Consider the following 12,700-nt stretch of genomic DNA (forward strand, 5'->3'; position numbering starts at 1 on the left):
GCTGGGTCCCCCTAGAGGTAGACCATGATCTGAATGCAAATGGCTTGTCAGGGAGGTGATCCCAGGAAGCACCCTAGGGGAGTTGAGGGAAGAGAGACTGAAAGGGTAGGCAGCCAGGCCAGAGACTGTCAATAAGCAGGTGACCCCTTGGACCAGTGGGGCTCAGACCAGCTGCAGAACTCCAGGAGATGATTACCCAACTTGAGGGTGGGGGTCTAGGTATTCATCCTTCCACTCCACAGCCTCTGGTTGGGGTCTGTTCCAGGAGGACAGGAGGGTGCATGACTCCACAGCATTTCTGACTTTCCCATGCACCAGCCAATCTGGCTCTGGCAGATGGAGAAAGCCCCTAAGAAAGAGCTACAGGTGTCTGCAATCAATCAGATGCCTTAGGGTGGGGATGGGCTCGCCTCCGGGGTGGGGACTGGCCACGGTCAGTGTCTACAACAAAGGTATAGATAATTCCAGAGAGAATTTTTGAGATTATTTTTATAAAAGGCAACTGATAAGAACATATATAACTGCTAATTCAGTGGAGACATAGAAAAATCCCTTGGCCAGTTTTAGGCAGTAAAGTTCCATTTTGCTGACTCTCACCTTGGAGGAATCCTGACTCCATTGTCCAACTGGGTGAGGTTATTGGCATATTTCGACACTGGCAATTCATTCTCCCATGTATCTGGGTCCTGCTTTCTGTATGGAGATTTTGAGCTGAGAACTGCATCACAAGCAATTGTTACCTATTAGACAAATGCAGATATAATACGTAAAACAGTTTGAGAACAGCAACTTTTGTAAAATGAATCTTAAAGTTTATTAATAAATACAACTTAAGTCAAGAAAATTCAAACAGCTTAGTTACCATGAGAGCAAGATGCTAGTTTCCTGACTCTAGCACTTTCCCCCTGGGTCTAGTTAGGTTTTGTCCTGGCCTGGAATTTGCAGTTTTAACAATGACACAAGATAGCAAAGAACTAAATCCAGTTTGTAAATCCAAGCATAAAAGTCAGATTTAACAATTTCTGTCTCTTAGCAAGTGAAGTGAAAATTATAAGGTGAACAATTTACAAGGGTGAAATTAGCAACAGGAATATCTAGGATTTACCCAAATGGTATGTTTTACTCCTAACAAATTTACACCAAGATATCCAATATCCTTAACTCATCACACAATGACATGTGGTCAAGGGCACTTGAATGGAATGCAAGCAGCATGGCTCCATTTCCTAATCTGGTGCAAATGTGACCTTGGATGGGGACATGCCTAGATGTTCTGTGCCAGACCAACCATTATGAGCAAATCTGTGATGTCCAGCTTGGCACCAACTAACCACCAGGGAGGGCAGACTCTCTACGTTCTCCCAAACCCCGCTGATCCTGGACACAGGCCTCTCACAACTATTCACTATTTGTTTAATGCTATAAGATATTTTTAGCACTCTTTAAAAACATATTCTGATGAGAATGTAAAATGGCACAGCCACTTTGGAAAATAATTTGGCAGGTCCTCAAATGGTTAAACAGAACTACCATATGACCCTGCAATTCCGTTCCGAGGTATACACCCACGGTATTAATAAATAAAAATATAGGTCTACACAAAAACTTATCAACAAATGTTCACAGAAGCATTATTTATAACAGCCAAAAGTCCATTAATGATAAATGGATAAAGTATTATATTTTGATATAAGAACTGTTATCAGCAATAAAAAGGAATGAAGTACCGATACATGCTACAACCTAGATGGACCTTGAAAATGTATGCTAAGTTAAAAGAAGCCAGCCACAAAGAACCATGATTCCTTTTATATGGAATGGACAAAATAGGCAAATCCAAAAAGACAGAAGGCAGATTAGTGATAGCCAAAGGCTAGGGGGATAAGAGGCAGAGGGGTAGGTGATGGCTATGGGGTAATAAAAATATTCTAAAATGAGATAGTCATGATGGATGCCCAATTCTGAATATAATAAAAGCCATTGAAATTTTTTAACAAAAATGCATATTCTATATCACTATCCTCCTGCACAATTAGCTGAACTTCATACAGAATGTTTTCCTCTGGGTAGCACCAACAACTGACCCCAGAACATACTCTATGTTATGAGACATACTCTATGGTTCCCTGCTGGCTCACTTGGTTAAGAATCTGCCTGCAGTGTAGGATACCAGGGTTTGATCCCTGGGTCAGAAAGATGCCCTGGAGAAGGGAATGGCCACCCACTTCAGTATTCTTGCCTGGGAAATCCTATGGACAGAGGAACCTGGTAAGCTACAGTCTATGGGGTCACAAAAGTTGGACCTGACTTAGTGACTAAACCACCATCACCACCAAATGGGAAATAAATCTAAAAAGTGGAGATAGATACACACACACACACACACACACAACTGATTCACTTCATTGTACAGCAGAAACTAACACATTGTAAAGTAACTATACTCCAATAAAAACATAAAGTAAACAACTACAAGGAAAAAAAAGAGATAATAGAGGCCTCAGGTGCCATCCCACACCCACCCAGGCCACAAGCAATTCCTACCAGCCCTACATCCACAATCTACTTGCAGTCTACCTCTTATTTTCGGTCACACCCATCTTAGTCCCAACCATCATTCCAGCCACACAACAGCCGCGTTAAGGTCTTCTTTGTCCCACTCTTGCTTCCTCTTCTCTGCCCAGCAGGCAGTGATCTCCTGTGAACATTAGAGCCCATCCTTCTCCAGCTTTTAAAACTCTCTGAGGATATACTGAACACTGCTAACTGACACCACTGGGCTAGGCACAGTCAGGAGAAGGAAAAGGCTCCTGCCCTCAAAAAGCTTACATTCCATTACCAAACAAAAGCTTACACTCCATTACAGATGAGGCAATCGGGCATTCATAAACATACTTAAACCTCTTCTTTTTTTGGTGGGGGGAGGACTCTTTATTTGATAGAAGTTTTTGTCATAATTGATTTAGTTTATATTAGTTTCAGGTGTACAACATAGTAATCTGACATTTTGTAACATATACTCTATTTAACGTTATTATAAAATAACTGGTTATATTCCCTGTGCTGTACATTATACCCTTCTATCTTATTTCTTTTATACCTAGTAGTGTATACCTCTTAATCCCCTTTCCCTATCTTGCCCCTCTCTCAGTGTTTTCCAAAAATATTCCCATTCATCTCCCACAAGCAGTGTTATATAATGAGTGCTTCCTTTCAATTATCAAAAATCACCTTCCACTCCCTTCAAGTAATGTCCCTAGAAAACAAGGTTGAGTTCACCATGAGCTCCTTCCTGATGCGATGTGTTTGGGCTATGCTGCCTTGGCACTCCTAGCTACAAATCCTCATCTTTTTACTCTGGCCTGTTATAATCTCCCTGCTGTTTCACTGACCACCTTGAACCCTTCCCTGTCCTCTTCTGAATCTTCTCCACCCCATTAGATCTTTAAGTGTTCTAGTTTGTAATGCACAATGATTCGGATGTAATATTCTCTCTTTTCTTTGAGATTCTTTCCTGGTGACACTTGACAAAATTTCCTTAATCGTCTGAGACACTATAAAACATTGACCTAATGTTTTCAGAATACCATCTAAAATCACTTAGAGACCCTTTTTATGGATCACAATTGAAAGTCAGGATCCATTATCCTACATTATACTATGAATTATCTCAAGTTCAGGGGTGTTCTGGAATTGGCTCAAACTGGCTCACAGAACTGATTGCTAAATTTTAAGAAATTCTCAAGTAAGATTGTTAAGCACAGCTATTATTAAAAATTAAATTCTACAGGCTCACAAATAAATATATTTTTTATAGGCAAAAAATGTTTAAAACTCTTCACTCCCTAGCTGTGTTACTCTACCTTTATATCTAATCTATATGCTTGGCAAGTCACTTATATCCACGTTATATAAGCGGTTGAAACCATAGGTGATGGTGTCCTACTACACATCTCTTCCCAACACTGCATTGGTGATATGTTAGCCTGAAATCAGCCATGGTGGGAGTATTTACACCACTGAAATCGGCAACCACTACAGCACAGGGAGCTGGTTGCTAACCAACTGCAAGAGCACCACTGCTTGAGCTCCTGAGTCTAAAATGAGGCACTAGATATACTGAGTCCCAGACGCCATCTCTCTGTGATCCCTGTATCACTAAGAGGTGTTCAGCTTTATGGTAGAATCTACAGAGTACCTATCTGAAACTGAATTTTTTTGTGCTGAGAAATCCAAGAGATGATAGAAGACCTGGTTGGGTAACTTGAAGTTCAATAATTTGGGGTACTTAAAAAGAGAATTACCAAATACCAAAAATGAAGCAAAAGCATGAAAAGAAATTATAGTAACGAGCATCTGTTATATAGATAAAACCAGTTACCATCAGATAAATCCAGGCTTCCTCTTCTATCTGCCTACCTTATCTTCCAAACAATTCTCTCTCTCTCTCTTTTTAATTCCTAAAGCATTTCTTAATTCTAAAAGACTCTATTAGAAATTATAATATATATTGCTAGATTCAGATTTCTGTGACACTTCACCCCTCTATAAAAGCATTCACACTTGGAATTATGTTCTGCATACAGAGAATAATTAAAAGTATTTAAAGGCTCTCTTAACTTTTCTCACATGAAGACTTTTTTTCATAAGTGAGTGAGAGAAAAATCATCCCTCGTGACATTCATTCACAATGTGCTGCTTCTTTTTTGATAACAGACTCAAGAGTTATATTAAACAAGAGCAGTGAGAACTCCTAGTTTTATACAGATATAAACGTTAGTATATAATATCAGATAATGGTAAGACCATTTTGTCCACCATATATTTTGCCCTTGGTAAATGCCATGTGAGTAGATACAGGGAACTGCAGTAAGCAGAGGTAATTAAATTCTGTACACATTGCTAAAATCTATGCACTTGGTACTATCATAATAAAAAGGATATGCTAGATCAAACAATTAGAGGAAAGAGCTATCATAGCTAAATAGACAAATGTTTCAATCTGTGGTCTTCTGTTTAGGTATAAAGTAGATCAGAGGCAAAACTGGCTGAATGGTGGAAACCTCACCCCTAATGCCATGGGAACCCCGAGCACAAATATGCCCACTTGGCAGGGGCACGGGAGCAGGGAAGAGGCTATAGACAGAGTCACACAACATTTGGAAGAATCGGGGGCCTAGAGATTTAGCTTTGGTTTCAGCAAACCTTGAGGAGGGAAAAAATGAGCTGGAATGTCTAACTCTGCTATCTGTGGCCAGACTCTGAGAAGTCAGGACGCAACAGAGTAGAAGACAGGAAAAGAAAGGAAAAGAACACACAAAAAAAGGATGAGGCCGTGGAGACAATACAGGAAATGAGGGAAGAGTAGCAAAATAGTCTGGGCCCCACAGAATTCAGGAATCAAAGTAAAACAGAAACTGGCTTCCTCATACCACCACCACCACCACCACCACCACCCCGCCCTCGGCTTTAAGTTGTCCAGGAAGATGAAAGCTGCTTCACAAAAAAGAAAGGAAGCGGAAAAAAACTCACCACTAAATCTAAATCTAAAATCTAGCAAGCGATCTCTGTCCTAAAAGAATACACTCCCACAAAACTCCTGGACACCTGTGATTTCTAAATACTTGGTTATTTTCAAACTCGTGTTGCTATTGTTTCTCACTGGAACTCTTTTATGTTTCCCAAACAAAATTATACATGGAAGGCCAGCATGCAGAAGAGAGAAAAATTGTAGGCATCCCTCTAAAGGGGAGGCAGTCCCTCTCCTGCACATCTCAGGGACACAGTTTGAAAATCTAAGCACAAGACTGTGATTCACAGGCAACAAGAAGCCAGCCCACGTGGAGGAGGCCAGCCAGCAGCAGCAGAGGGCATGTGGCCCAGTGTTACTGCAAAGGACCCTGCGGGGCCCTCTTGCAGACAAGGAGCAGTCTGCTCCTGTTTCTGCTCATTCTCCTCTTCCTCTCTCACTCACCCTGCCTTCCCCACCGCCCAGCACACACACCTGACACACGCACACACACCTGACACAGAGAGTCACGCGCATCTAGCTAGCAGCCGTGCACACTCACTGACCAGGGCTGGTAACTCCTCAATATTTGGTAGGGCTATTTCATAGTGGTCTGGGAATATAACAAGTTTGGCTTCATCTTCATATTCATAATCGTCGCTATTTAAATCGTCATCAGTATCTAGATCTGAGGAGAAAACAAAAACAAAGAACAAGAAGTGAAGAAAGAATATAGCACACCAAGGCAGCAGTCACTGGGAAAGCCAGAAGCTCACAGGGCTGGCAATCCAGCCATCCACCTGCCCCAAGCCAGGACTGGGAGGCCTTTCCGTCCTCCCTAAGTGGTACACACTTATCTACTAGGAACAGATGGACAAAGAAGGCTGAGTCACATCATAAAGCTTTATACTTAAAGCATTCATTTGCACTAGATGTTCAGTTCTTACAGATGTTGAAAGGAAGACGTTGGTCATTATGACTTGTCGGGTACTTGGCTCCTGACTTCACAAGAACAGGATGGAATATTTCTCCAACACAACAGAAGAAAGTACATGGATTTGAGAGTAGATAAGCCCAGCTTCAACTCTGGCTCCAAAATTAATGTTTCTTTGGTCAACTCACAAACTCCCTAAGCCTTAGTTTCCTCATTTGTAGAATGGAGATAATAAAACTTATCTCACACAGTTTATATGGAGAATAAATAAATTATAAACAAGAGACCTGGCACATAATAATTCTCACCATTTACTGGTGACCTATTTTAAAATAAAATCTCAATTTCCCTCCCTCTGTCTCTCTCTTTCCTACCCTCCCCCTCTCCACTAAGAGTTGTTGAGATACTAAGCCAGAGGGGGACCCTATAATCTAAGCAGTCCTGTTGCCCTCAGGTCATGGAGGATTTTCAGTAAGGAAGTCCGGCCTGGTATCTATCAAGTCATCACCTCTTTGCTTGGCTAGTCTCTGGGAAAGGTTAGGCAAAGGCTCAAGGAAATGTCCTGTCACAATATTTACATGGACATTTCAGCCTTGCATTCACATGGATGGCAGAAACCCAGATCCTGTTTGTATATTTAGACATTTGGAACTATGGCGACTAAGAGCTCTCAAGCCATCTTCCACTCACACACACACAAACAGGTACACAAATACGGGCTCTGTAAACAGGGGAAAGTTATTTTACTAGACGAAGCAGCCAGCTAAGAACCAAGGGATCTAGATTCTGTTACTACCTTGTTGTATGCCTCAAAAGCCTCAACCTGGTACCTTTTTATGTACAGATCTGCTCTTAAATTTTCAAAGGGAGAGCAGTTTTAAGTGGAAAGTGATAAACAGCTGGAACACAGTCTACACATTTTAACAAAAAGGTTCTAAATAATAAGGATCGGAAATGACAAAATAAACAAATCACATTGTTAGGCAGCCATAAGAGGTTGATTTCTAAAAAAAAATGTCAAAGAAGAGTCTAAGACTTTAAGAAGTAACTAAAGGCTTTTATTTGAAGAAAATAATTCAAACAAAGATAGACATCCTATGTTATAAAAATAGGAATGTCCCAGTATCTAATTTTTAAAAATTAGAACCTAAATGTTCAATGAGAATGGTGTTTAACCCACTAGAATATTACTTAAATGATATTTTTTTAGACTGTGTAGAAACATGGAAATGTTTATGCCATGGTAATGCTAAAATTATAAAGTTCATCTTCACTGAAAAGACAACTTAATACTAGTTATATTCATAGACAAAAATTGGAAGGAAATCTGAACAAATGAAAACAATGAATGGGGAATTCTGTGGTGGTTCAGTGAATTAGGACTCCAGACTTTTACTACCAAGGGCAGAGGTTCAATCCCTAGCCAGCAAGACCAAAAGAAAGAAAAGAACAAGGAGATGAACTTTATTCTTAAATTCTTCTTTATTATATTGTGCATAATAATTTTGAATAACCAAAGTATAAATTTTTTGGTTTTGTGTATAGATTCAGCTCATATAACACATAATCTAAATGGTTTTTGCTCCAGAGAAAACAACACAATTCATAATGCTAATTTAAATCTTACCTGGCCAAAAGCAATGATAAACTAAGTCAAAAAAAAAAAAAAATCCCACCCTGATGTTGACTAGCTGCATAAGCCTGGGAAAGTTCTTTCCAAGTTCATCTTCCTCATGAGGAGACGATAGACAATATTAGCTACCCAGTACGATTGTTGAGAGAATCAAAGAAGATAAGGTTTCAAGGCACCTGGTTGGGATCTGGCAGGGGCGAGGGGCTCCACAGAATAGCTGCCATCGCTCCCACCATCACCATCACTGTCCTCTCTTCTCCACACTATTAACAACTAACATAAGCACAAGTGCCCTCCCTTCCCTTTGGCTGACAGCTCCAAAGCAATGATGCAGTCAGTTTCAGGAGGACCAGGATATCATAGGGGATCTTCTACGTGATCCAAATGTGGAGAAGATATAAACTTCGGATGCTTCTAGATGGTAAGCTCTAAGCACAGGAAGTGAGTCTTATTCACCTTCAAATCCCTAGTCCCAGCACACACCACACACTCCACAAACGTCTGGAAAGGAGACTTTAGGAAGTTAACAGCTCCAGCATGTTAAAGACAAGCAAAGCTAGCGCATCCAAAGTGCTGTTTCAGTTTGGGGCCTTTTTACATTGGTAACTATTGTCTGTTAAAAAAGCAAGACTGCTGTCATGCAAAAAAGCAGAGCTTTGTACTGGAGTGGCTTGCCATTCCCTTCTCCAGGAGATAGATCTTCCTGACCCAGTGATCAAACTCTGGTCTCCTGCACTGCAGGTGGATTCTTTACCATCTGAGCCACCAGGGAAGCCCATATTCAGCAGAGGTAACGTACACTCTGAATCTAACTGGCAAAGTTAAAGTTTCCCCTGAATATACATGACCCTTTGATTCTAAATATAAGTCCACAATCTCTAAATTTTTCTAATTAGAGTCTCTCCAGCCCAAAATATCTGGTTAAGGAAACTACAGGGTAACTAAGGGCTAGGGAACAGCAGAAAAAGGACCCCCAGCCTCTTCCAAACAGTTACTGGGACAATGAACTGGTAATTCCTGGATGGGCTCTTTCTCTAAGTTAAAACCAAATTTTATTTTATAATACCCCTTCTTGAACTCTACCTCAGTGATCTACTCAGATCCCTGAGAAGTAGCTGGGACCACAGCCATTTCAAGAAGTCACTACGAAGCGGCACAGCAGAGGAAAGGATCTCTAAATCAAGCCAGGGCTCTGAAGCCCAGCTCAGGGTTACCTCAGCAGGACTGTAACAAATTAACTAACATTAATTTGTTAATCTGTGTGCTAAAAGTGAGCAGCCTTCTGCATCAGTGCTGGGAAATCTGACCAACTGCAAACCCTCCCATGAGGGTATGGAGACAGCTCCTTGAGCCCAGACCTGCTCTATGAGCTACTCAGAAAGAAAGGACAAAATGGAGTTTCCTTAAAACTTCTGGTAGTTACAGGCGCAGATAACTTTCCTGAGCAGGTCTGTTCCAGGAACTTTCCACAGCCGCTCTGCTTTCCACCTATTCCTCATCAAGTATGAATGTCAAAGTTAAAGGCAAAAAGGGCGGAATGTAAGCTCCCCGAGGTTTCAGTGAGTTCAGTTCCGTCGCTCAGTCGTGTCCAACTCTTTGCGACCCCATGAGTCGCAGCACGCCAGGCCTCCCTGTCCATCACCAACATCCAGAGTTCACCCAAACTCATCTCCATCGAGTCAGTGATGCCATCCAACCATCTCATCCTCTGTCATCCCCTTCTCCTCCTGCCTTCAATCTTTCCCAGGATCAGGGTCTTTTCCAATGAATCAACTCTTCACATCAGGTAGCCAAAGTATTGGAGTTTCAGCTTTAGCATCATTCCTTCCAAAGAAATCCCAGGGTTGATCTCCTTCAAAATGGACTGGTTGGATCTCCTTGCAGTCCAAGGGACTCTCAAGAGTCTTCTCTAGCACCACAGTTCAAAAGCATCATTTCTTCAGCGCTCAGCTTTCTTCACAGTCCAACTCTCACATTCATACATGACCACAGGAAAAACCATCACCTTGACTAGACAGACCTTTGTTGGCAAGGTAATATCTCTACTTTTCAATATGCTATCTAGGTTGGTCATATCTTTCCTTCCAAGGAGTAAGCAGTAGCTTTTTGACATCCCAGTCTTCAGACACAGAAGAGTTGACTCATTTACTCCTATCTGTGAAAGTTGTGGGAGGAGGCAGGTAGAGGAGTCGATAGAAATGTGAACATTTAACCCTGTTTTGTGTTAGTCTCTCAGTTGCGTCCAACTCTTTGAGATCCCATGGACTGTAGCCCACCAGGCTCCTCTGTCGATAGGATTCTCCAGGCAAGAATACTGGAGTGGGTTGCCATTTCCTTCTCCAGAGCACCTTCCTGACCCAAGGATTGAATTCAGGTCTCCTGCACTGAAGGCAGATTCTTTATTGTCTGAGCCACTGTTGTTCAGTTCAGTTCAGTCCAGTCACTCAGTCATGTCTGACTCTTTGCAACCCCATGAATTGCAGCACGCCAGGCCTCCCTGTCCATCACCATCTCCCGGACTTCACTCAGACTCACGTCCATTGAGTCCGTGATGCCATCCAGCCATCTCATCCTCGGTCGTCCCCTTCTCCTCCTGACTCCAATCCCTCCCAGCATCAGAGTCTTTTCCAATGAGTCAACTCTTCGCATGAGGTGGCCAAAGTACTGGAGCTTCAGCTTTAGTATCATTCCTTCCAAAGAAATCCCTGGGTTGATCTCCTTCAGAATGGACTGGCTGGATCTCCTTGCAGTCCAAGGGACTCTCAAGAGTCTTCTCCAACACCACAGCTCAAAAGCATCAATTCTTTGGTGCTCAGCTTTCTTCACAGTCCAACTCTCACATCCATACATGACCACAGGAAAAACCATAGCCTTGACTAGACGGACCTTAGTCGGCAATGTAATGTCTCTGCTTTTGAATATACTATCTAGGTTGGTCATAACTTTTCTTCCAAGGAGTAAGCGTCTTTTAATTTCATGGCTGCAGTCACCATCTGCAGTGATTCTGGAGCCCCCCAAAATAAAGTCTGACACTGTTTCTACTGTTTCCCCATCTATTTCCCATGAAGTGATGGGACTGGATGCCATGATCTTCGTTTTCTGAATGTTGAGCTTTAAGCCAACTTTTTCGCTCTCCACTTTCACTTTCATTGTATGACATACCAAAGAGATGATCTTTTTAATTAAATTTACTACCAGTTATTTACATGACTACACATTTGTAGCTTTAATGTAAAGAATATTTGAGATGAGGTGAGAATCTCATCAAGAGTCCTGGGGTATTTCTGTGAAGATCCTGGACTCCCTTCCACTCCCTCTTCTCTCCTTCCATCCCATAAACCAGTAAGTTTTGTATCAGCCAACTCCCAAAATCCACAGTCTTTCACATTGTTGTAAATTACCTCTCTCAAAGACAGCCTACCAGTGCCCCTTTCTAGCTTAAAAACATGAATGCAGAGCTACCCACTTTCTCAGTTCACAGCGCCCTTTAGCTTCCCAGCAATTTTTGCACAGTGGCCCTAAACCAAAAGACATGCCCAATATTCTGTTCATTTAGTATAACTTAATAACTATTTAATAACTTAATAACTATAAAAGATAACTTAATAACTCAATATATAACAAATATTTGCTGCTGCTGCTGCTAAGTAGCTTCAGTCATGTCCAACTCTGCAACCCCAGAGATGGCAGCCCACCAGGCTCCCCTGTCCCTGGGATTCTCCAGGCAAGAATAACAAATATTTATGTTCTAACAAGTTAGTAGGCATTTGAAAAAATAATACACATAAACTGAAAGGAAATAAATGTTTTATTTCCCTCTTAAATAACCATTAATCCCTGACTAAAGGGATGTATGCACCTGGAAGGCACGGCAGAACTTCTTTTTGAATCAGACTGGACACTGCCTCCCTTATTTTCCATTCCACATTTATTTTCACATGGTTCTTGCCTTTACCATAGAAACCACTAAAAACAAGAGCGCTCTACAAAGAGATGAAGTCACTGAAAGGAGTATCAGTTCAGTTCAGTTCAGTCGCTCAGTCGTGTCCGACTCTTTGCAACCCCATGAATCGCAGCATGCCAGGCCTCCCTGTCCATCACCAACTCCCAGAGTTCACCCAAATCCATGTCCATCGAGGCGGTGATGATATCCAGCCATCTCATCTTCTGTCAGTCCCTTCTCCTGCTGCCCTCAATCTTTCCCAGCATCAGGGTCTTTTCAAATGAGTCAGCTGGTGGCCAAAGTATTGGAGTTTCAGCTTCAACATCAGTCCTTCCAATGAACACCCAGGACTGATCTCCTTTAGGATGGACTGGTTGGAACTCCTTGCTGTCCAAGGGACTCTCAAGAGTCTTCTCCAACACCACAGTTCAAAAGCATCAGTGCTTCAGTGCTCAGCTTTCTTTATAGTCCAACTCTCACATCCATACATGACTACTGGAAAAACCATAGCCTTGACTAGATGGACCTTTGTTGGCAAAGTAATATCTCTACTTTTGAATATACTGTCTAGGTTGGTCATAACTTTCCTTTCAAGGAGTAAGCGTCTTTTAATTTCATTGCTGCAGTCATCATCTGCAGTGATTTTGGAGCCCAGAAAAATAAAGTCAGCCACTGCCTCCA

General features: G+C 41.7%; 1 protein-coding gene across 1 annotated transcript in view; it reads right to left on the bottom strand.

Moving 5' to 3' along the window:
- The window catches only part of USP13 (ubiquitin specific peptidase 13 (isopeptidase T-3)), a 135,517-nt gene that overhangs the window by 83,655 nt on the left and 39,162 nt on the right, over positions 1–12,700 (bottom strand). The window contains exons 4-5 of the mRNA XM_018047535.1: positions 6,076–6,197; positions 598–740 (exon numbers count right to left, since the gene is read on the bottom strand). Coding sequence (XP_017903024.1) covers positions 598–740; positions 6,076–6,197 — 265 coding nt within the window. The remainder of the gene's footprint in view (positions 1–597; positions 741–6,075; positions 6,198–12,700) is intronic.

The sequence above is a fragment of the Capra hircus genome, chromosome 1 (genome assembly GCF_001704415.2).
Source record: "Capra hircus breed San Clemente chromosome 1, ASM170441v1, whole genome shotgun sequence".
NCBI lineage: Eukaryota > Metazoa > Chordata > Mammalia > Artiodactyla > Bovidae > Capra > Capra hircus.